The following is a 26,243-nucleotide window of genomic DNA, read 5'->3' as shown; positions in this document are numbered from 1 at the left end:
CTGTCCATTTTTAGGAACATCAAAAGGTTAAAAAAAAAAATAGAAGTAATCCAAATAAGTTGAGGTTTTTAAAATTGATTCTTATAAAATTTAATTTTGATTTACTGTTAATGTAAAATTGTTTGAGAAAGTATAAAAAAATAATGTATATACTAAACAATGCGAACAACGAATTAAAAAAGCAATGTAAAACTTATTAAATATTTTCAGATTTTAAAATTTGAAAATTTAGGATTAGCACCCCTAAACACATTCACACTACGTAGAGTCCTATCATCCCACTGTAACAGCATTTTCGACCTCCACCACGCAGCCTCCACAATGCTCCGCCGGTCCACATTCACATTTTGTCGTCGCTGCAGAAGGCAGCTTTGACGCAAAGTGTTTGTCTGTCGAGAGTGCTGCTGACCGGTGACACCTGTGGAGCCGCAGCCATTGCTGTTTCACGATCTCGTACTCCTGCCTATGCTGCTATTCACGACTCTAGGGCCGCCGCCTCCACAATGCCCCGCCGGTCCGCATCCATAGTTCGCCGACGCCACTAGTGAGAGCTTTCAGGCGAGGTGTTTGTCCATCTGAGAGTGCCACTATTCTGCGATAGCTGTGCAGCCGCAGCCACTACTGTTTCAAGATCCCATGCTCCCGCCACCGTTGCTATTCACGACTCTTATCAACTAAGTCGGATGTTCATTTTACTATGTATGCGGATGGTTCTTTTCATTCTAAAGTGGATGTTTATTTGAGTATACCATTGGTATTTTACTTGATTTGCTTGATTCTGTATACACCATGCTCCACATGATGTTCATTTTACTATGTATGCGAATGGTTCTTTTTACTAAGATGTGGATGTTTATTTGAGTCATACCATTTGGGTGAACAAAGCAAAGCGGCACGCGATGAAAGTGGCGAAGACACGACATAGCAGCGTGAAAGCAAGGACAGAGGTGCAAGGGGAGCAATGCAGGAAAGAAGAAGGTGCAGCGGTGGCGTCAGTTGCAGGAAGCACAGGGGTGGCGCGAAACATGGGAGAAGAAGGTGCAACGGCGGTGAGGTGCATTAGTGACAGCACGACAGGAAAAGGAGAGTGAAGCGGCTGCGGTAAAAGGAGAGAAAGGTGGAAAGTGAAAGGCTAGAGTTGTGATGGATAAATGATGGAATGTTTTTTGTTTTAGTGGGACACAGTGCAGCCCATTGTTCACATTATTCGCACCTCATTGTCTACTTAGCATAACTCAAATTTTACATGTATATCTAATCATATAACACCATATTAACAAATATAATTACTTTCACATTGACCGCGTGAATGGTCATTTAAAAAATCGGTTATAATTGCACAATTGTATAAAACATTTTACACTGTCAGTACATCAAAATTAAATCATTTTAATATTTTTCTATTAAATAATTTTATCCTCCTCCAATTTGATCCAAAAAATAAAGTAATAACTAGTCTCTAGAATTTAAAAAATCTCAAGAATCATTAAAAAATTTTAAAAATTCCAAAATTTCATTTTGATTAAAACATATTAAATTAAAAAAAGACCTTATTGTCTAACAGAAGCAAACATTTGGAATTATTTTGTATATTTCATCATTTTAAAATGTGAAAAAATGTCCAATATTAAAAATCTCAATGACTAATGTAAGTAATTAATAAAAAAATAAAGTACATAAAATTTTTTAAATACTTTAAAAATATTAGTGTTCCAATAATTTTAGTCATTGATCAATTATATATATCTTAAAGAGTTTAATTTAATTGCACCAACAGCCTAAAGTGTACAACACATTCGTTCAATCACATTAATTTTTTTTGTGACTAATCACATTAATTTTTTTAAATAACTATTCACACTGTCAAAATAAAAAAAAAATTTTGCTAATATAATATTATATAATTAAACATACATGTAAAATTATTTTATAATTACGGTGTATAAAAATTAAATTCATGTTTTATAATCAAAATTAATGACTAAAATGACTGATCACTAAAATTCATGAAACACTTAAAACATTCCTAAAGTATAATGTGGCTGCATAGAGATAACCTACGAGCTTTAGGCCATAGGTGGTAAGTACTCTTGTACACATATATCACTTAGGAAACCTTTTTTATGAGCAGCTCTACTGGTTTACGGCAAAGACTATGAAGGGCTGGAAGAAGACTCCAGGCAAGTCAACTATAGACATAGTTGACGGGGTGGAGGCGTGGAGGTGCATGTTAGTAGGCAAAAATAAAATAAAATAAAATATATATAATTAAATTTAAAATTAAAATGTAAAATAGATTATCCATAGATCAACATCAACTTGTACATCCACGCTAGGTCAAAGAAACATGGACAGAAGGGAACCATGCTTAATGTCTTCTTAATCTCCGGATACTGTGTACACATTATTAAACCTCTGTAGAATTTCATCATTAAAATGTGATGGAATGACCAATTTTCCAATGTTACAAATATCAGAGACAGAGAGCCGGAGGGGGAGAGAGAGAGAGAGAGAGAGGAATCAGGAATGTACCCAAAATATAAATGTCAAATAAGAGAGGAGATTGGCACCCAGAGAGAGAGAGAGAGAGAGAGAGAGAGAGAGAGAGAGAGAGAGAGAGAGAGAGAGTTAAGATGGAAAAGGAAAATATTTAGTCATTCCTCCTTGCTAGTTTAAGCAATTTAAGAACATTTTCATAAACAATAAATGTTACTGAAGAAGCAGGAACATTTTTCAAAAGGCTTGGGGTTATTCCCCTGTAAAATCCTCGGACACCTTCATATCTGCAAGAACAGAACAAGATCTATAATGTAAAAATGAGAGAGAGAGAGAGAGAGAGAGAGAGAGAGAGAGAGAGGTCCTTAAGAGAATTTTGTTTCAACATTTTAATCCCTGAAAAAAGACTAAACGCATACATTTTGGTTTTCAATGAAACATGCAAAACCAAAGAAATGGGTTATATCTTATAATGTGGTATGTACCTTGCAGTTTCCTTCACAACATGCCAACTATCCACATATCTTGGAACCCCATCCGCACTAGGCCGTTGCTGCAGAGAAAGAAATTTCGATTTGCCTATGAGAAATTTATACTATTAAACCAAAAGTGCTATCTATTATCCCTATCTTTTAATCAACTCTTGTACCTGCAATCGAGATCTCATAACCTGGAAAAAAAAGGAGCAAGCAAGCATGCTGTCAAAGATTGATCGATCATGTTCGACGAGACAAGGACACTAAAATATAAAACCCTCTTTCAAAGAGGAGGATACAAGAAACTGTACCTGAAATGGATAGGTTAGAAGTATTGCAGCAATTTTTGATGTTGCTCCAAGAACAGCATAATCAGCAGAATTCTGTGAAAAGTTATAAGAACACTAAAGTCTCGAGTATCGAAGAAAGCTTGCAAAGTTGAACATCAAACAGCTTCAATTCATTTATAAGCATCATATAGCCAGAAGCTAAACAACGTATTAAATACCAGGCTTAAATAAATTTTAGAAAAAATGACAACTTGATGCACAAGCATTCTGCATTAACAAAGGGTCAAGAGAAGGGCCGAAGCCAAAGCGGGTAATGTAGGCAGGGCAATAGAAAAAAGGAAATATGTTAATTAGAAAAGAAAGAAAAAGTACAAAAGGGCAGGAAACCATAATAACAACTGGCACCAAGATAAACCCAGAGAGACAAGAATGTAACCGTGAGAGAAAAAGGGGGAAATAAAGTAAGCTCAGCGTTTTGATAGAATTCAAAGAGAAAGATGACATCGCCAGAGAATTTCAAGAGTCTTGCCGTCTCTCCTTAAAGCTTGATTCTATTCAAAAGGCCATCCATGATTTCCCTCATTCCCACTCACTCCCTTATATCCCTTCTATCCTCTCACCCCCATAAAAGAATAAGCATTGGATCTCAAACCCTCCCCACTAGGCTTGCCAGGTGACAATTCTTTTACAACAGCAGGGACTTCCTAATTCTTTTCCTTCTGAAGGTTCTACCCGTGTCATGCTTCCCAGGTAAATAGCAGAAGTATCCTCACAAAAAGAAAAAGAAAAAAACTATACAAGAGGCCAAATCCCAGAAGATAAAGCACACAAAATATGCCAATCTTTTATGCTAAATACATATATCTCACACATACACCATAAGCAGAATACCAAAGAAAAGAAAAATTAATAAACTTAACCCAAGCTGTGTCCATAGTTGATATTGAACATTAAAATGTCTAACACCCATTTCAAAGCACTGGAACACGATAAACTGAGGACTGTAACAAGTTCTTTTGCATTAAACGTTTTAAAATATTTATTTAATACACCAGACAGCACAATATGATGTATAACAGTCATTGTAGATAAGTTGAAACAACATACTGAATACAACACACAATGAATAATATCTTAACATCTAACCTAGTGTTTACTTATCCTATCATATCTAATGCCACATATTAAACACTCAGGTCGATACAACCTAAGAGTCATCACACATCACTCTTGGAATGTCACTTGATCTCTTGAGTTGAGCAATGACATAGGAACAAGAACTCAGAACTATATAAGTGACATTCAATTCAATTTCAATGATCAAAAAATGGGTTAATAAATGTAAATGGTCCAATGCTCTGTAATTCTAATCCAACCATGATTTACTTACCAACAGATCATCCGGGTTTTGACAATGCCTTTTACTTCCCCTGTGCTTTATATCTACAATAACTTTACGAAGTTCCTCGTATGCTGTGAACTGAACAGCCCCATGAGAGACCTGCTGAAGAACAAGAAACAATTGAGCCTTCTATAAATCTTACAAAGACAAAAAGTTGCATGTATTAATAATTAGTATAGTCATGAGTTCTAGGTTGCTCCTTCCACACACGAGAAAACAGAACCCTCATAATAACAATAGTAGACTGAAAAGCAACTCGGCTTAAACATTTCAGAAAATTTATCATAACTGGTGTTATGGACTACAGGCCCAATAGTAAATCATCTCTGAAAGACTTGGCCCACTATTTGATCCTATCTTATACAGGTAGTTATGCACAAGCTCTGATTAGCATAACTCCTAGATAGTGGAGCACTAACCATTCCCCACTCATCTCACTCATGGCTCCAATATAACTCTAAATAACTAAATACTCAGGTTAGGAAGAGATAACACATAACACTTATCAGCTACACTTTCTAACCTAGTACCTCCTGAGACACAGGCCTAATACAAGCACTGAAGTCCTTGCAGGTTCAATGCCACCATTGTTAGGAACATGGAACAAGGATGACAATAGTGTAATGTATCTGAGCCTCAATGGAAGAGCAAGTAAGCTCTGATGAAAGGTCCTGTTGAAGTTCAACTTCTTTGTTTTCTTAGAAGAATGAGCAGGACAAGGATCAAATTCTTAAGCTCTTGTTCAATGGTTCTCATGCTACGTCACAATTCAACTCTCCTAAATGTTTAAATTTCTAGGTGGAAGTTTATGAATGGGTTTCTATCTGTAACAAGAAGTTTGAGAATGACAAATATCATGGTTCATGATGATATGACTTTAGTATTTTACACGATATATAGAAAAAATAATAAAGATATAGGGAAAAATGTTAGAAAATTTTTTCCCTAACCTGGAATAAACGTGAACCTCAGTCATATGACCAAATCTTATGTTCACCTGCCATTGCTCGGATGACAATAAGATGTCAAACGCATTATGTTAGCCATGTAGCAGTAAACAGAAAAGGGAGGACAGGATCTATTTGTAAAGTTTTGGATAGTCTATGGCTTTAATTGGCAAATTCTGAAGCTCATAGTGGCTAACTGCTACAGAGCCAATGCTCGTCATAGACCGGATCAATCGGAAAGACAGATCTTTATCATATGTTACATTGGGTGAATAACAATGTTATCTTTTCTGAGACACAATTTCACAAGTATCAACAACAATAATAACAAAGCCTTATCCCACTAGATGGGTAAAATCAATCAACAATCAATAATTAAATTTACAAGAGCCAAGACAGAGATGGAAAATAACAAACATCAACATACCAGAAATAGACCAGGAACAATTCCTCTGTAGAGTGCTCTAAAACCTTCTTCCCTCATTATGGTCCTAAATGCATCTGATATTTTCAGACAAGAAACAAAAATTGTATGACAGGTTAGCAAAGTTAATACAACCACAATAAGTAAAATACCCAAACCCTGACTATTACATTCTAATTGATCATTCCCATGCTGAAACAAAGTGATTCCCTTAAAATATATACAAGTAAAGTTGAAAACAAGTTTCCTTTTTCTTCCCAATTTTAAAAACTAAGAATAAACATCATAGGAGAAAACGCTGTGAAACAAATACAATGAATAGTTATGCCATACATTACTTAGCAAATTAAAGACCAAACATTGATGATTAATAGTAGCGACTTACGAATTGCTACAACATTTTTGGATGATAAAATAAATACTGAACCAAATATTATCGTATAAACAGGTGGTGAAAGAGAGCCATTATGCAACTTTTGATAGTACTCCATCTATCTGCTTTTAAGTTTGATTTTGGAAAATTATTTTTGTCAAAAATTATTTATAATTTATAAATACATACAAAGCATTAATTACTTTTTGCAATGTTTAACTTCATAAGTATAAAGTATTACATCAACTTAATAAAGTAATAATAAATTAATGAGAAGAGACAGGATAATTTAACCAAAGCAAACCATTTTTACTCTATATTCAAGAGAATTTAACAATTTCTCGATTCTTGTCTAAAAGACCAAAGCTGTAAAAGCCACTTAAAAGTTGACACAGGTAGTAACTGTAAACTGAAGTGGGCAGAAGATGACTACAATTAATAAAGTCTTGTGTGTTAAAATTATAATTCAGCTAAATTTATAACTTCAAGAAATGTATTCTAATTACATGAATATTTTGAGAAGGAAAAAAAAAATCTTTAAAGTGAACAGTTGAGAATGAAGTTAAATTAAGATGGAGATGAGACCAAAAATCCCATAGTATGGTCGTGTTTGATGAAGAGGAGTCTGAAGCTGCAATCTTGTTTTTACCAGCCAAACAGGATTTGTGCACAAGCACACCTGACAGAAGACAATGGAAATCAAATGATAGTAAATTTAGCAGGCTTTGGAATCCTAATCAATAACCATTCAACTATAAAAGCTTAACAATATATTAAAAATTTTCACAAAGATAACAAAGCTGTAAACTTAAATATAGTTCCATTCTCACACACTTATCATAATAGAGTTCATTGGCAAATCTATAATACACTTTACTTACCACCTTTCGCCACTCCTTGGGACTGATGTAAGAAAAATTTTGAATTGAACATGGAAATTATGCAAAGCCCTAACCAAGAATATACACACACGTGTGCACATGGAAATTATGCAAAGCCCTAACCAAGAATATACACACACGTGTGCATACACATGAGAGCGCACGAATGTGGCAATCCATTCATGATAATGGAATTGTGAACACTCACCAAACCTCCTGCTTCAGCAGCTGAGGCAAGATGAAGACCTGGGCTCAGTGTATCCTCCCTATTCCTAGCATATCTTTGTTTGGCTTTATCATAACTGTAATTAAGAAATTTTAACTTAGTCATATGTAAATATTAATAGCTGATCAAGAAGTTAGGGGCTGGAAAATTCACAAAAGAATCGATTCCTCTGTAAGTGTGTGCATGTGTGTATGTGTGTGCGCGCGTGCTCGCGCATGTGTGCATAAGGGAGACTTTTGAGAGTTCAGACTGAATAAATCAAGTTCACATTTTACATATTTGGAATCTATGGATGCCTACTACAAGCATAAAATTAAGGATACAAACTTCACAGTGTATCACACCATATAATATCATTCTAGTTAACTTAATACAATTAATTATTTAACGTTCAGAATTGAAACTCACAAAAAGAAATATAGGCCCCATGAAATAGTAGACCCAATAACACCAGGAAGAAAACCTGCATATAATCCTCTTAATCCCTGCAAGATAAAGAAGGGAATATAAATACAACAAACTGCTATTTACATATTCAATGACAACTCCTGAACTATAAGTAAAAGCCAAGGGTATTGAACCTTACATCAGTTATCTTAGCTGCATACATCTTAATAATAAAAGTAAGACTATGAACAAGGTGAAAAAATGATGAGTGTTTGGATCAGCAACCATTAATCAACAAACAACAGGGACAAATAACCCAATCAGGGAAAAAAATCAAAAATAGAAAGCAAAAGAAAACAACACAATACAATAAAATAAAATCTGGGTGCGAGTAGCACATGACATGACAAACCACCAAACTCAGTTTCCATTAATAATCTCACATGAGTGTGACTGACACACCAAAGAAATCACAGTTTCTAGGACTAATCTTATTCAGATTCTCCTAGATGCTAGCATAGACCAAGCCTATAATGATTTTATCTATTTTCTTCAAATTTGCAAGACTTATCCTAACCACCAGCTATATGTCATAACCATATATAGATAAAGTTGTCAATAATTTACACAAGCCCAGTTGCACAATCTACAGTGAATTCGTTTCTTAAAAACATGAAACTCCTAACAAGAAGAATTCTTCAAATGCCAATATGTCTTAAATGCTATATTGAAACAATCTATAGCCGTGGTCCTAGAAAAACTACTTATTAGGGACACTCTAAACATTGCATTGCAGAAAATAATGCAATATTATAAAGTAATGTAAATGTCGAAAATTGTATCCTTGATTGATAAAAATGGCTAGCATTGGGTGGAATGAGTAAACAAGCAAACCTCAGATCGAGCAATGGTGAAAATTGCATGAACAGTATTCTTATAATTGGGAACATGAGAGACTCTGCCATCATTAACTGCAAATCAAATAATAATCCCATAAAAAGCTGAACACAAGACAAATATTAAATATCCATTTATTTGAGCAAAAAGAAAATTAAAAAAAATGCAAAAAAAGAAAAACAAAGACCTTGGAATCTAGTGCGGACAACATCGAGGGGATGCATAACAGCAACAGTGGCAAACCCAGCTGTGCCACCGGCAGCAGCATTCTCCCAGTGCCATTGACGGGCCTCGGGTGCTGTGGCTGACATGTTTGGTAAGTTATGTGTCACTCTGGGTTGAATGTCATTGAACTAAAAGGAGACACGATGGGTTTAGCTGAGGGGCTTCCTCAGTGACAGTGTATTAAGGCACAGCTTTTGTTTTCTCTTTCGTCAAATGGTTTGGCCTTCAAAGGGGAAGAGAATCTATTTGAAATTTTGAATCATTATCTTTTGAAAACAACTCTTCCAATCAAATCAAATCCACACATTTAACTTCATCACATTATCGTCCAAAGTAATATCTGTAAGTTCCGATTTTGAAGACAAAGGAAAAAAAGAAAGTTTAAAGAATAAAATCTGTTCTTCAGACCCATCAAACAACAATTCCTGAAACACACCCTGTTTTCAATGATAAAATCCAGATCTAAACAGTTTACGAAATGGCAGTCAACAAATATGGATAAATTATTAATAATTATACATGTGAAGAAAACAGACCTGAAGTTGGAGATTCTTAGAACTACACTATTAAAGCAACTGACGTATTTTGCAATCATTTAATATAACATTATTGAATAAAGGGGAGAGTTAGCAACAAAAGCAAACTATATGATCTGAAGCTTCCATGACACAGGATTTTATTAACGAACAGCACAAACATAGCAGATAAAAATAGTATGATCGAAGATATAATAGTAGCCTATAAAGCCAAAACTGTTAGCAAAATGCCACAGCGGAAAAAAAGTTAGAGCTTTATATAGGATCATATCTATTAAAAAACAGAGCAAGTACTAACAATTCTACAATTGGCAACAATTGTTCAATATACAAAATTCTTCTCTGCCATTATGTCATTATACCAGGACTACAGTGAAAGAGAAAGTTCATTAAGGCCATCACAGAAAAGTATAGTGTTTAATTTATCACGAAAATTATATTGTGCTTAGTTCATGACTACATAGGCTAAGAGCTCAAAGCATTCAATTTCATCACATACAAAAATCTACAAGAATGGCAAGTATCCTCAGTCAACAAACCAAGAACTAGGACATGTGAGAGAGAGAGAGAGAGAGAGAGAGAGAGAGAAGCAACGAGGCAGGGCGTACCTGTATGGTGGCTGTGAGGCTGAGGGCTCTTGCGACGACCTTGGACGGCCGCTGAGGGATCCGTCGGCGAGGCAGACAGTTCGGCTAAGAGGTGGCGAAGCAGCAAGGATACAAGGCAAGGAGGCGGCGAATCCCTGGCAACGCAGTGTGTTCCGGCGGCTGCGGCACACCAGTGATGGAGAAGGATGCGTTCTTGTGTTCATTCCACCAGTAAGTAGTAACTAGTAAGTAGTAATATTCACGGGATTGTAAATTGTTTAATTTTATTTTACACTTGGAGTAAATACTAAATATTGTTGTAAAATAAATAAATATAAAAAGTGTATATAAAAAATTCTAGTATTAATATTCACAGAAATTATTATCTCACTGTAATACTATAATAGAAGTGATTCATATATTTATTAATATATCTATATAATATTGTGATTCAAATTCACAAGAGATAGAGAAAGAGAAAAGTTTATGTATTGTATAAAGAGAGAGAAAAATGCTTGTTATTGATGTTATTGTCTATAACCCTTATACCTTAAGGCATATTTTTATAGGCATACGAAATTTATGTTTCAAACTTCGTTAAGTTTGCTTCATCTTAAGAATTCGTTTCTTTTAACATAGGAAAAATGAGTCACCCATAAATGGACATCCATCGTCCTTATCCATTCTTAACATAATACTCCCCTTAAATGACTATTTAGGATTATGCCTCGTTAAAACCTTACTAAAGAAAAACTTAATGAAAAAAATTTTAGTGAAAAAAAAATAGTACAATATCCTTTGACAGAGACTACCTCATTAAAAACCTTGTCAAGAAAAATCTAATGAAAAAAACATGACCAAGGAAAAAAGAGTACAGTCTCTCCCTCTTGTCGACATCATTTAATGTCTCGAAATCGGCGCATCCCAATCTGATGTACCAATTTTTCAAAGGAGGATTTTGGAAGTAACTTTGTCAATAAGTCTGCCAAATTTTTGCTTGAGCGGATCTGTTGGATATCAATTGTTCCTTGATTTTTGTTACGACCTGGCCCAGAACCTCCACGGGCCGGGCCGACCCGAACACCACCCGATCCGGATAGACGCCCCGCAAACCGACCCGGACACGCGTCCAGGACAGCTCATGTGCAGCTGGGGGACAACGTCCTTAGGAACATGGGCCTATTCTGGACGGGCCCACCTCTGACAGGTATATAAGGGGAAGACTTGCTCTCCCCCCAAGGTACGTCACGTATTACACTACCCTTTCCGCCTGCACATTTACTGACAAGAGCGTCGGAGTGTCTTTGCAGGTGGCACCCCCCTCTCTACGAAGAACACGGGACATCGGGACCTCGCACCCCTCGACCGGCAATCCACGACCTGACGAGCCCCTACCATCATCCCGGATTGCAATCCGAACCGTCCGGTAACCGACCCACCGAACATTGGCGCCGTCTGTGGGGACTCGTCTATGGACTTCGTGCTAGTCGAAACGAAGGCAAACCAAGAGGCCGTGCCCGGAGGCGACGTCGCCGGGACGGGAACCCGACAACATCCGAGATCTCCCCCGAGGGACACGACCCAGGCACACGAGAGACGCCCCTTCGGGGGGACTGGCGACAACCACGCCAGAATAATGCAAGAGCTACGCCATAGAATGCAAGACTTAGAGCGCCGGTTAGCAGACAGAGAACGCGACCAGCACACCCCGGAACGGAGTCACTCTCGTTCTCACTCTAGGAGCCGTTCCCGGCGCACGCCTAGCCCCCAGGTCGAGTCAGAAAGCACTGGGGAGAGAGGCCGCGCGAGAAGGCGTCATGACCCTGTCATTTACGCCAGGCGCGAAGGGCGGCGTACCACAAACCGTGGGGACGAAGATGCTCGCCGGGAGGACGACGAGGGGAGAACGAATACTCGGGGACCCGTGATAATAGGGGCCACCCCATTCCACCGCTCCATACTCGAGGTCCGGCTGCCAAAACATTTTGACAAGCCAACGGACATGAGGTATGACGGAACGCAGGACCCCCTAGAGCACCTAACGGCCTTCGAGGCCAGGATGAACTTAGAAGGAGTAGGAGATGAGGTAAGATGTCGCGCCTTCCCGGTTACCTTGGCGGGACCTGCAATACGGTGGTTCAATAACCTCCCGCAGGGCTCGGTGACCCAATTCTCCGACATCAGCCATGCCTTCCTGGCTCAGTTCACAACCAGGATCGCCAAAGCCAAGCACCCGATCAATTTGCTAGGGGTGACCCAGAGAGCCGGGGAACCGACCAGGAAATACTTGGATCGTTTCAACGACGAATGCTTGGAAATTGATGGTCTGACGGACTCGGTGGCGAGCTTGTGTTTGACGAACGGGCTCCTGAATGAGGACTTCAGGAAGCACCTTACCACAAAGCCCGTCTGGACAATGCAAGAGATCCAGTGCGTGGCCAAGGAGTATATCAACGACGAGGAAGTAAGCCGGGTCGTGGCTGCCAATAAACGGCAGCCCGTCTACAACCAAACCCGGCACTACGAAGGCAGAGAAAAACCAAGGGAACACGCCAGGGACGGCGGCCCAAGTAAGGTGCCGAAGCCATTCCCCCGAATCGGGAAATTCACCAATTACACCCCCTCGCAGCACCGATCACGGAATTTTACCAACAGATAGCAGAGAAGGGGATACTGACGAAACCCCGACCTCTGAAGGGCAGGACAGGGGGAGACAAGAGCCTCTACTGTGAATATCACAAGGGATACGGGCACAAAACCCAAGACTGCTTCGACCTAAAAGACGCCCTGGAGCAGGCAATCAGGGACGGAAAACTTGCCGACTTCTCCCATCTTATCAGGGAGCCGAGGAGACGCAATCGGGATCGCGAAAGCGAAGACGGGTCCCGGGCGACAAGACGACGCCAAGAACCAGAGGGGGACGACCACGGTCTCACGGTGGTGAACGTAGTAACGGCGAGGAACTCCGCCCCAAGGTCGAAATCGGCACAGAAAAAAGATGCCAAGGTCCTCGCGGTCTCCTCCTCGTCTGCTAGAAGTTCCCGGAGACTCCCATCCATCTCTTTCGGCCCGGAAGACCAATGGTTCGACGAGGCGCCGGAAAGTCCCCCCATGGTCATCACGGCCAGGGTCGGAACCGGCCTTGTCAAGCGGATCCTGGTTGATACGGAGGCAGACTCGAACATCATGTTTCGAAACGTTTTTGACGCCTTGGGACTACGAGATGCCGATCTGGCGACCCACCAGCACGGTGTGGTAGGGTTGGGAGACCACTTCATCAAACCGGATGGAATCATCTCTCTCCCGACCTCCGTGGGGCAAGGGTAGAGGCAAAGGACGGTGATGGCCGATTTCGTAATCTTACGAGATTCCACAGCTTACAACATCATCTTGGGGAGAAAAACTATCAACGACCTGGGGGCAGCTATTAGTACGAAGCTGCTCGTGATGAAATTTGTTGCTAATGACGGATCCGTAGGATCCATCAGAGGAGACTTGGAAATGGCGGTCGCCTGCGACCACGCCAGCCTCTCTCTCAGGAAAAAGTCCAAAGAAGCATCGGGGGTCTTCCTCGCCGACCTGGACGCCAGGATAGAAGACAAGCCCAGACCCGAGCCGGAAGGGGATTTGGAGAAATTTAGGGTCAGCGACGGGGACGAGAAGTTCACGTTCATAAACAGAAACCTTCCCCATGAATTAAAGGAGCCTTTGATGGAGATGATCAGAGCCAATGCCGACCTCTTCGCCTGGACGCCAGCCGACATGCCAGGGATAGATCCCCAGCTTATGTCACACCATCTGGCCGTCAAACCGGAAACCAAGCCAGTGGCCCAGAGGAAGAGAAAGATGTCACAGGAAAGGGCAGAGGAGGTGGCCAAGCAGGCGGCCAGCCTCCTTGAAGCAGGGTTCATCCGGGAACTGGACTACTCGACCTGGCTGTCGAACGTAGTTTTGGTGAAGAAACACAATGGGAGGTGGAGAATGTGTGTAGACTACTCTGACCTCAATAAGGCATGTCCTAAGGACTGCTACCCCCTGCCCAACATTGACGCACTCGTCGACGCAGCAGCGGGGTACCGGTATCTGAGCTTCATGGACGCCTACTCCGGGTACAACCAGATACCGATGCACCGACCCGACGAGGAGAAAACGGCGTTCATAACGCCCGGGGGGACCTATTGCTACAAAGTGATGCCATTTGGTCTGAAAAATGCTGGTGCCACGTACCAGAGATTGATGAACAAGATATTCAGTGAGCTCATAGGCAGGACAGTGGAAGTCTACGTGGACGACATCCTCACAAAAACCGCACGACCCGACGATCTCTTGAGCGACCTGGGAAGTGTATTCGCTTCCCTCCGACAACACGGCATGAGGCTCAATCCGCTTAAATGTGCCTTTGCCATGGAAGCTGGAAAGTTCCTGTGATTCATGATCACCTAAAGAGGAGTAGAAGCCAACCCCGAGAAGTGCCAGGCGATTCTCTAGATGAAGAGCCCGGGTTGTATCAAAGATGTCCAACGATTGGCGGGAAGACTGACGGCTTTATCCCGTTTCCTCGGCGCATCGGCAGCAAAAGCCCTACCCTTCTTCAATCTGATGAAAAAGGGAATAGCATTCGAATGGACCCCAGCGTGCGAGGAGGCATTCAACCACTTCAAGGAGATCTTAGCAGCACCTCCGGTGCTCGGGAAGCCCAAGGCCGGAGAATCACTCTACCTCTAGCTGGCAGTAACAGAAGAAGCGCTTGCAGCAGTGCTTGTAAGAGAAGAAGGGAAAGCTCAGCAGCCGGTCTACTTCGTGAGCAGGGCCCTACAAGGAGCCGAGCTGAGATACAGCAAACTAGAAAAACTGGCGTTAACACTCCTAACTTCCTCCCGAAGGTTAAGGCAATACTTCCAGGGCCACCGTATAGTCGTGAGAACGGATCAGGCAATTCGCCAAGTACTCCAAAAACCTTATTTGGCTGGTAGGATGATGACCTGGGCCATCGAGCTCTCCCAATATGACTTGCAGTATGAGCCCCGGCACGCAATCAAGGCCCAGGAAATGGCAAACTTTTTGGTTGAGGTAGCAGGTGATCCCCCCGAGGAAACGGGCACACGGTGGAGGCTCCACGTGGACGGGGCCTCCAACCAAACGTCTGGGGGAGCCGGGGTCATCTTAGAAAGCCCAGCAGGAGTCATCTACGAGCAATCGACTAAGTTCGAGTTCCCTGTGTCGAACAACCAAGCGAAATATGAAGCTCTCTTAAGCGGACTAATACTAGCTCGGGAAGTCGGAGCAACGAAGGTCGAAGTATGCAGTGACTCACAAGTCATCACCTCGCAAGTAAACAGAAGTTACCAAGCTCGGGACCCCCTCCTGCAAAAATACTTGAAAAAGGTTAAAGAAATGACAAGTCAGTTCCAAGAGGTCACGATCCAACACGTCCCCAGAGAAAGGAACACACGGGCGGACCTCCTGTCCAAACTAGCAAGCACGAAACCAGGAGCGGGTAACCGGTCTCTCATTCAAGGCATGGTGAAAGAGCCAACGGTCGCCCTCCACTTGACGGAGGCGAGTCCCTCCTGGCTGGACCCCATCACAAACTTCCTGGAGCTCGGCAAATTACCAGACGACGAGAAGACAGCTAGAACGTTGAGAAGGGAGGCAGCCAGATATGCACTCATACAAGGGCAATTATTCAGAAAGGGGCTCAGCCAACCCCTATTGAAATGCTTGCACCCCGACCAGACGGACTACGTACTTAGAGAAGTCCACGAGGGATGCTACGGCCACCACATCGGGGGCAAGGCCCTAGCGAGGAAGCTCATCCGAGTTGGATATTACTGGCCGCCAATGATGAAAGACTCAAGAGAATTCGTTAAAAAATGCGTAAAATGTCAACAAAACGCGGACTTCCACAAGGCGCCGGCATCCGAGTTAAGCCTTTTGACGACCACAAGACCTTTCGCTCAATGGGGAGTCGACCTTTTAGGACCTTTCCCGGTTGGCCCGGGACAAATCAAATATCTCATAGTGGCCATCGATTACTACATCAAGTGGATAGAGGCCGAGCCACTGACCAGCATATCTTCCTCTAATTGCAGGAAGTTCATGTGGAGACAGGTGATAACCCGATTCGGCATCCCGGAGGTCGTCATCTAGGATAATGAAACACAATTCACTGACAAGAAGTTCACAGAGTTCCTCACCGGCCTAGGGGTAAAGCAAAAGTTTTCCTCAGTTGAACACCCCCAGACAAACGGGCAAGTGGAGTCCGCAAACAAGGTCATCTTGCTTGGCCTCAAGAAATGCCTAGACAACAAGAAAGGCGCTTGGGCTGACGAGCTCGCTTCGGTCCTATGGTCCTACCGAACAACCGAGCAAAGCGCTACGGGGGAAACCCCTTTTCGCTTCACATACGGGGTCGACGCCGTGATACCCGTCGAAATCGGCGAACCGAGCCCGCGGCTACTGCTCGCAGGTGTGGACGAAGCGGTAGAAAATGACCTGGTGGAGGAGACGAGGGAGATGGCCCATTTGTCAGAAACAGCATTGAAACAAAGAATAGCCCTGCGCTACAACGCTAAAGTCCTCAGGAGGGATTTTGGGGAAAGAGACCTCGTTCTGCGACGCAACGACGTCCGTCTGCCGAACCCTGGAGAAGGAAAGCTGGCGGCAAACTGGGAAGGTCCCTACAGAATTAGAGAAGTGCTTGGAAAGGGTGCCTACAAGCTCGAGAGACTCGACGGCAAAGAGATCCCTAGAACATGGAATGCAGGTAACTTGAGAAGGTTCTACTCCTGACTCAGGCAAGCCGACCAGGAGGCCTAACGGACTCACGAATGCTCTCTCTGTTCACATGATTAAATTTTAGTCCATTTTTAGCTATTTACTCTTATCGAATACTTGCCATATTAACAAGCTTGCCTAGCTGACGATTAATTCCCACTTGTGAAAATATTCTCCTACTTATCTGTTGCTTCCCAATACGCGCTTCACACGATTGCGTCCTAAAACGGCAGCCCGGGACTGATCACCCCGGGAGCCAGATGGACCACAACAATAATTAACACGGCGACAACACGACCAAATCGGTCCAAATCGTTACCAAAGTAAAAACGACAAAACGGGCACAAGCAATAAACCCACCCCGAAAAGACGGTAACAAAAATAATACGACGAGCAAGGCAAAAGATAGTAACGGCCACTCGGCCAAACGACCAACTAAACATAACTGTTACGAAGTATCAAATTACAAAACATGCAACAAATGTTCAACAAATCTACATCAAAATGTTCAAGTTAGAAGAAATCACTTCCTAGGCATGTCGACAATCTTGCCGTCTTGGATCATTTTGAAGACCCCAATAGCCGATGTGTCGAAGTCAGAAGCCACGATCTTCACTTGGGCTTTCAGAGCATCTTCAGTCATAGAAATCGCGCTCTTCCCTTGCTTTTTGGTCGCTTTCAGCTTCTTCCGGAGCTCCTCGACCTCGACTTTAGTGGCTTTAGCCGACGACACGGCCTGGTCACGCTCTTTCTCCAAGACCGCTACCCGACCCTGAGCGGCGTTCAGCTGGCTCTCCAAGGTCATTCCCGCTCAGCTAAACGGGCCACCGTCTCGTCGGAAGCCTTCAATTTTTCCTCGGCGGATATCGCCTTTTCCTCGGATGCCTTGAGTCTCTCCCCCATCTCAGACAACTGGCTCTGGAATAGCTCAACCTGCATCTTGAAGTCATTGTTCACCTTGGCAGAGGACTCGAGCTTCCTCCGGAGGGCCTGCATTCCCGACAGCTCGAACTCAGCCTTTCGAGCTATCACGGCCCCCCGGAGCAAAGTTCGATACATCTATCTCGCCTGCCCGGCCAGGTCGGTTCCATGGAAATGCTCCTCCGTCCCAGGGATCAGCTGCGAGTCGATAAAGGTTGTGGCATCGAAATTTCTCTCCATGATGGTGAGAGCCCTCTCCGGGCTCGAAGACGCCCTCCGCCTCTTAGGGATGTGGATGAGTTCCACATCATCATCTTCCTGAGGGGCAGAGGGCGAGTGCCCGCCAACGATGACCTCGGGAGAGGAAGAAGCCTGCGCCCCCTCTGGGTTCTTACCCGACATACCGGTATCCTATGGAGGGGGCACAGTCTGGTCCTCCTTCTCCCCAGAAGGGCCAACCGAGTTCCCGGCATCCTTCTCCTCGGCTTTCTCATCATCGCTTTCTTCGAAGAAGGTCTTCATCAGGTTCTCAAGACCCGTCACTGTAGCAGACATCTCCACTGCAGCAAACAAACAAACACATCAGTCGTTAGATTGCATAAAGCAAACAATAATAAACAACACAAAAAATACAAAACAAGACGACTCACGGATATAGCTCCTGGCGGCCTCCCGTTCACCCATGAGGAGATGAGGATTCATGGGGTTCTTTTCAAAAAGAGCAAATAGCACATCGGCTATTTTCTTATCTACCGAGGACATCCTCTTATACGTTACCTTAATAAAAGGATTCGACCCCGCCCCAAAACTCCAGCAAGTGGGGATGAGGCGTTCCCCCTCCTAAGACAACCAAAAGGGGTGGCGACCTTTAACGGGACGGACTTTGAAGAACTTATCTTTAAACCCATGGTAGGAGTCCTTGAACAGACCAAATATTCTCCTACCCTGGGCAGACCGAAAAGTATGGAACCCTTTCCTCGCTTTCCCTTGTTTGGAAGGGTTGGTAAGGTTGAAGAAGAAAAGGAAGACATCCACCAACACCGGCAGCTCGAGGTACTCGCAAACCATCTCAAAACAGCGGATAGAAGCCCAGCTGTTCGGATGGAGCTGTGACGGTGACACGGATATCCGATTCAAGAGCGACATCTGGAATTCAGAAAAAGGAAGGCGAACCCCGACCTGGGTGAACATGGATTTGTAAAACCAAATCCAGTTGGCGATCCGGGGAGAGTGAAGATTGATCTCGTACAGCCGCTCATGGGGGGCAGGCACGGAGGTCTCATAATTGGCCTCTTCGTCTGTTCCCCCGCACAAGTACCCGACTTGCCGGAACTCCGTCAACTCCGCCAGATCCATCTGGTTTGGTGAATCCTTTACATCCGAGGTTACCCAAGCGTACGGATCATAGCTCGCCGTGGAAGGGGAAGCCCGTGAGACAACACGAGGCATACCTACAGCGGGGTACCATTCCGTTAGTCTACGAGGTCGGGAGTCCGGGAAAAACCCAAGAAACTATACCCTTTCTACTCAATCATGACCAAATACGGCTAAGAGCTATACCAATCGCACAAATCACCTAGAAACCTACCCAAGAATGGTACCCCTCCCCCAACACATCTACCTAGCATCAAGTGGCCACACAACAGCAAAAATGGCAACACAAATACATACAACAAGCATGCGAGAACGAAACAGAAAAGAGAAGGATTCTAGAATTACCTGAATTGATTGTAGGAACTGGAAAGTGAAGGAAGAGGCATAGAGACGCTCGAACAAGAAGGTTTGGATATCAGGGAGAGAAGAAAATAGGAATAGCGAAAGTGGGAGCAAAGGAAATAAGAAACTGTTTAAAAACCGCTGCATAAAGCGCGAAAAGGCCAGGGGTAAAATGGTCTTTGCGCGCGGGGTTTTTCGTAACCCATTATGAGCATTTAATGCTCAGCGCGAAGAACAAAGCGACAAAATGGTCGCCTTAGCAACCAAGAGACACGCGCGCAGGGGGCACGTCCCTCCCACGGCCAGCCGACCCGACGACAACACACGAACGAAGAAATCACGTGCCACCAATGTCCCTCACGACCATCACTGGCGCATCGGGGGCACTGTTACGGCCTGGCCCAGAACCTCCACGGGCCGGGCCGACCCGAACACCACCAGATCCGGATAGACGCCCCGCAAACCAACCCGGACACGCGTCCAGGACAGCTCATGTGCAGCTGGGGGACAACGTCCTTAGGAACATGGGCCTATTCTAGACGGGCCCACCTCTGACAGGTATATAAGGGGAAGACTTGCTCTCCCTCCAAGGTACGTCACGTATTACACTACCCTTTCCGCCTGTACATTTACTGACAAGAGCGTCGGAGTGTCTTTGCAGGTGGCACCCCCCCTCTCTACGAAGAACACGGGACATCGGGACCTCGCACCCCTCGACCGGAAGTCCACGACCTGACGAGCCCCTACCATCATCCCGGATCGCAATCCGAACCGTCCGGTAACCGACCCACCGAACAATTTTGAAGATCATGAGTGAAAAAGAGTTTGGAGAAATATGTTTTGTTCTATCACCTTTGATGTATCCGTCTTTAAGTTGAACAATACATGCTGTATTATCTTCAAACAGGACAGTTGGAGTTAGCTTATGATCAATTAGTCCATATGATGACAGAATATATTGGATCAAACTCTTGAGCCAAAAATACTCGCGACTAACTTCATGTATCGCTAGTATTTCAGCATGATTAAAGGATGTTGCTGCAATCGTCTGTTTTGTGGACCTCCATGATATAGTTGTATCACCATATGTAAACAAGTATCCTGTTTGAGATCTCTCTTTGTGTGGATCAGACAAGTATTCTGTATCTGCATAGCCGACTAGTTGTGACTTGGATCCATATGGATAGAACAATCCCATATCAACCGTTCCATGAAGATATCAAAGGATTTGTTTGATTCCATTCCAATGTCTTCTGGTTGGAGATAAACCATACCTTACTAATAAATTCACAACAAATGATATATCAGGTCGTGTATTATTAGCAAGATACATTAGTACTCCAATGACACTGAGATATGGTACTTCAAGACTAAGGATATCTTCATTTTCTTCTTTAGTACGAAATTGATCATTTTCCACATCTAGAGATCTTACGATCATTGAGGTACTTAATGGATGTGACTTATCCATATAAAATCTCTTCAAGATCTTTTCTGTATATGTTGTTTGATGAATAAAGATTCTATTTTTTGTATGCTCGATCTGCAGGCCAAGACAAAATTTAGTCTTTCCAAGATCTTTCATTTCAAACTCTTCTTTTAGAGTTTTTATAATGGTTGGAATCTCTTCAGGAGTTCCAATGATATTTAAATCATCAACGTACACAGCAATTATAATGAATCCAGATACAGATTTCTTTATGAAAATACATGGGCAAATATCATCATTCTTGAATTCGTTTTTGCCAGATACTCAGTAAGACGAGTATACCATATTCGTCTAGATTGCTTTAGACCATATAAAGATCTTTGCAATTTAACTGAGTATAACCCCTGTGAATATTCATTGGACGATTTAGATATCTTTAATCCTTCAAGGATTTTCATATAGATATCATGATCTAATGATCCGTATAAGTAAGCTGTTACCACATCCATTAAATGCATATGTAGTTTCTGGTATGCGGATAAACTGACCAAATAACGCAATGTTATTGCATCCATTATAGGGGAATATGTTTCTTCATAATCTATATTGGGCCTTTGTGAAAAACCTTATGCCACAAGTCGAGCATTGTAGCGTACAACTTCATTTTTCTCATTTCATTTTCTCACAAATATCCATCTGTATCCAACAGGTTTTACATCTTCTAGTGTACGGACTACAGGTCCAAAGACTTCACGTTTTGTAAGTGAGTCCAACTTAGCCTTCATAGCTTCTTCCCATTTTGGCCAACCATTTCTTTGTCGATATTCTTTGACTGTTCTTGGCTCAAGATCCTTACTCTCATGCATGATATTTAATGCCACATTATATGCAAATATTTCATTGACAATTGTCTTATTTTGGTCCCATTTTTCTCCAGTAAAGACATAATTTATCGAGATCTCTTCATTTTCAGAATTTTCAAGTACCTGAACGTCTTCTGGTGTCAAAAGTATATCAGAATTTTGGACAACTGTAGGTGTCTTTACTATGTCTTTTTCAACAAGAATAGTATTTATCTCTTTTCTTTTTTGAGGATTTTTGTCTTTGGAACCGAGAGGTCTACCACGCTTCTGGCGTGAATTTGTTTCAGTGGCCACTTGTCCAACTAGGACATCTATTCGAATTGGGGCATTTTTAGCTGGTATATAGGATTCGGTTATCCTTTTTGTATCAGAAAATGTATCAGACAATTCATTTGCTATTCTTTGCAAATGTATAATCTTTTGAACTTCTAGTTCACATTGCCCTGATCGAAGATCTAAATGCATCAAGGATGATGCATTCCAATTAAGTTCCTTTTCAGGAAGCTTATTCTCTCCCACTAATGTTGTAAATTTTGATTAATCAAAATGACAATCCGTAAATCGGGCTTTAAATACATCTCCAGTTTGTACCTCAAGATACCTCACTATAGAGGGAGAATCATATCCAACATATATTCCCAATTTTCTTTGGGGTCCCATTTTGGTGCGAGAAGGTGGGTAATGAGAACATATATCGCACACTCGAATATTCTTAACTGAAAAACATTTGGCTGCTGGCCAAAAGCTAATTACATAGGAGAGAACTGATGGTAACTTGTTGGTCTCAAACGAATAAGTGTTGTGGCATGTAAAATAGCATGCCCCAAGTCGAGGTTGGGAGATTTGTTCTCATAAGTAAGGGTCTAGCAATTAACTGGAGGCGTTTAATAAGTGATTCTGCTAACCCACTTTGTGTGTGAACATGAGCTACTGGATGTTCAACGCTTATTCCGTTAGCCATACAATAAGCATCAAAGGCTTGGGAAGTAAATTCACCAGCATTATCAAGACGAATTGCTTTGATTAGATTTTCTGAAAACTGTGCTTTTAATCGAATAATTTGAGCAAGTAATCTCGCAAACGCCAGGTTGGGAGAAGACAATAAGCACACATGTGACCATCTCGAAGATGCGTCTATTAGGATCATAAAATATCTAAAAGATCTACATGATGGATGAATAGGTCCACATATATCGCCTTGAATCCTTTCTAGGAATTCAGGGGACTTAAATCCAATCTTTACTGGTGATGGCCTTAAAATTAGCTTTCCTTAAGAACATGCAGCACAACAAAATTCACTAGATTTAAGAATCTTCTGGTTCTTTAGTGAATGTCCATGGGAGTTTTCAATAATTTTCCGCATCATGGTTGTTCCCGAATGACCCAATCGATCATGCCAAGTTATGAATTCATTTGGGTTAATAAACTTCTGGTTTTACAATGACATGTGATTCAATTGTACTAATTTTAGTATAATATAACTCAGATGAAAGTGAGGGTAACTTTACTAATATAACCTTTTTTATTTGAATCATGAGTTGTGATCATAGTTGTAAAAACCGGACCGAACTGGCCGGTTCGACCAGAAAACCAATGAACCAGACTGGCCGGTTCGACAAAAAAATTGGTGAACCGGACCCCTAACCGATCCGGTTGAGTGATATGACCGGATAAGGAAGAGAACTGTTGAAAACCAAATTGAACCGGCCGGTTTGATGAAAATCGGAAAACCGGCAGTTTTTGGTCAACCGACCGGTTTGGAGGCCTTTTTTTTTTCTTCATTTTCTAAAACGACGTCGTTTTGGTTTATTAAAAAAAAGTGCTCTTATACACTACGGTACCCCAAACCCCAATCAGTTTCCACTTTTCCCCAACCCTAATCCCCTAACAGCGAACCCTCCCGTCACCACCTCACCTCACTCCGTCAGTGTCACTCACCCAGCCACTGCCGCCAGCCGCCCGTCGTCGTCTCCTTCGTCTCACCGTCGGACACCAATTCTGAACTCTGAAGTTTGAAGGAACAGAACAGAGTACAGACCCGCGGCTCCGCTTCGTCCCTGTCTCTCATCGCCATCACCGTTGGCTCGCCGTTGCCGCGCTCTTCTGCTCTGTCAAATAGGTTAGTTGAATATGTTGTTCTCCAGTTCTCCTCTGTTATGCACTTTTGCAGTTCTGCTCTATGCTTGTTGAAAAATTATGAATAATGAATAATGTTGTTCTGCACTTCTGTTATGACTTATGCTTGTTCTATTCTGTTGTGAAAACTTGAAAGGATATATTTTGCACTTCCTTGACTGATGCATCAATATTTTTTGTTGTTCTGGAGTTGAAAGGATATGTTCTTTTCTGGAGTTGTTCTATTCTGTTGCGAAAACTTGTTCTCACAATATTTTCTGTTTGTTCTATTCTGCACTTCCTTTACTAATGCATTAGGAGTTGTTCTATTATGTTGTGAAAACTTGAAATTTCTGGGATGAATATGCTTGTTGAAAGCTTGAAACTATGAAATATGAATAATGTTGTTATGTTGATTTGTTCTGTGTTGAATATGCTTGTGGCCTTGTGCTATGAATTTAACTATTTAAGAGGTTGCTGTGAATTTAACTATTTAAGCCTTTAAGGTTGCTGTCTTGCTGAATAGGGAATAGGAATTAGGGAATTTAGGATTGCTATTTTTTATTTCTTATTTATATAGGACCGGGTCAACCGGTTCAACCAGTAACCCAGCGGTTGAACCAATAACCCAGTGACCAAGTGACCTGACCGATTCGATCACCGGTTCGGTTCTGACAACTATGGTTGTGATATACAAGTACTTATGATTTTCCTCATTCATTATTTCAATATGATATCCATTTCGACGAATATCTTTAAAACTCAATTAGTTTCTTAGAAACTTAGTAGACAATAGTGCATTATTCATTATGAATTTTGTTCTTTTGGGAAACAAAATTATAGCTCTTCCGGAGCCTTCTATCACATTGTCTGAGCCAATAATAATATTAACATATTCTTCTTTTGGCACTAGATGAGTAAAATATATATTACTTTTGAGAATGGTGTGCGAACTTGCACTATCCGCAAGGCAAACATCTTCACTATATGTCCTTGCCATTTTTTTCAAAGACAAATAATAATAAAATGAGTAGAAATATTTGCATAGTAAAATTATTTTCTTGATTGAAAATATTTTTTTAAGAAGTATAGTATATACTGAAAATTTTATTATTATTATCTTGGCACATTCAATAATTTTGAAATTCATAAATATTTTACTAAACATTATTTATATATCATACTTGAAATTCAGATGCATAGAAAATAAATTTTAACAAGAAGTTTCTTAAATTATTTATTCACATGAATACTTAATAATCCCACAAATTAAAATATTCCATCATTGATCAAATGCCAATATTTCTTTCAGGATCCTCAAAGAAATCATATACATCATAATGAGTAGTGTAATTTTTAGCATCATTTGAAACAAAATTCGACTCATTTCCTTTGTTGTCCTTTATCAAAGATGCTTGATAAAGATCGACTAGGTGCCTTGGGGTATGACAGGTACGCGAGCAATGGCCCTTTCCACCACAACGGAAACATTTACCCTCTGTTGATTTATTTTGCCCATTGTTTCTTTCTTTATCCCACTTCTGGTGAGATCATTTCTTGTGAATATAATAATTTTTCTTCCTTTTATAATTTTTTTTGTTGCCAAAACCTTGTTATTTACCTCTTTTGGGATTATGATTTGCCGCATTTGCTTCAGGAAATAGGGCGGTGCCAGTTGGGCGCGCTTCATGATTTTTTAAAAGCAACCCATTGTTGCATTCAGCAATAAGAAGGTAAGAAATTAACTCAAAATATTTTTTAAATCCTTTTTCTTGATACTGCTGCTCCAGGAGCACATTCGAGGCATGGAAGGTTGAGAAAGTTTTCTCTAACATGTCATTATCAGTTATCTTTTTCCCACATAATTTCATTCGTGAGGTGATTCAAAATATTGCTGAATTATATTCATTTATAGATTTAAAATCCTATAGACGCAAGTGCATCCATTCATATCGGGCTTGAGGAAGTATCACTGTCTTTTGATGATTATACCTTTCTTCAAGATCTTTCCATAGATCTGTAGGATCTTTTAATATGAGATATTCATTTTTCAATCCTTCTTCAAGATGACGACGAAGGAAGATCATGGCTTTGGCTTTATGCTTCTAGGATGCATTATTTTTAACCTTAATGGTATCTCCAAGATCCATTGAATCAAGATGGTTTTCAGCATCTAGTATCCATGATAAATAGTTATTTCCAGATATATCAAGAGCATTAAATTCAAGATGAGAGAGTTTTGACATAATAAAAATTTATTACCTGAGTCTTCCTA

At 41.5% G+C, this 26,243-nt stretch overlaps 2 protein-coding genes across 10 annotated transcripts; one reads left to right on the top strand and one right to left on the bottom strand.

Moving 5' to 3' along the window:
- Positions 1–2,632: 2,632 nt before the first annotated feature.
- FOLT1 (folate transporter 1) lies at positions 2,633–10,418 on the bottom strand. 9 transcript variants are annotated; one of them, XM_021117688.2, is made up of 12 exons: positions 10,169–10,418; positions 8,987–9,266; positions 8,797–8,873; positions 7,924–8,000; positions 7,498–7,591; positions 6,994–7,087; positions 6,039–6,112; positions 4,653–4,766; positions 3,284–3,355; positions 3,146–3,166; positions 2,982–3,049; positions 2,633–2,783 (listed from the first exon to the last, which is right to left on the bottom strand). In XM_021117688.2, exons 2-12 carry the CDS (start codon positions 9,108–9,110, stop codon positions 2,651–2,653), a joined length of 948 nt encoding a protein of 315 aa, XP_020973347.1. In that variant the 5' UTR covers positions 9,111–9,266; positions 10,169–10,418; the 3' UTR covers positions 2,633–2,650. The 9 variants fall into 9 exon arrangements, with proteins under 9 accessions (XP_020973347.1, XP_016183617.1, XP_020973350.1 ...); XM_016328131.3 differs by having other exon boundaries at positions 4,653–4,763; XM_021117691.2 differs by having other exon boundaries at positions 8,987–9,247.
- A 1,731-nt stretch (positions 10,419–12,149) lies between these two features.
- LOC107646821 (uncharacterized) lies at positions 12,150–13,474 on the top strand. Its single transcript, XM_088502550.1, has 2 exons — positions 12,150–12,611; positions 12,803–13,474. Exons 1-2 carry the CDS (start codon positions 12,150–12,152, stop codon positions 13,472–13,474), a joined length of 1,134 nt encoding a protein of 377 aa, XP_088358676.1.
- Positions 13,475–26,243: the final 12,769 nt, after the last annotated feature.

The sequence above is a fragment of the Arachis ipaensis genome, chromosome B1 (assembly GCF_059453495.1).
Source record: "Arachis ipaensis isolate K30076 ecotype BB chromosome B1, ASM5945349v1, whole genome shotgun sequence".
Taxonomy (NCBI): Eukaryota; Viridiplantae; Streptophyta; class Magnoliopsida; order Fabales; family Fabaceae; genus Arachis; species Arachis ipaensis.
The sequence above is the reverse complement of the archived record's forward strand: the minus strand, read 5'-3'. Positions and strand labels throughout refer to the sequence as shown.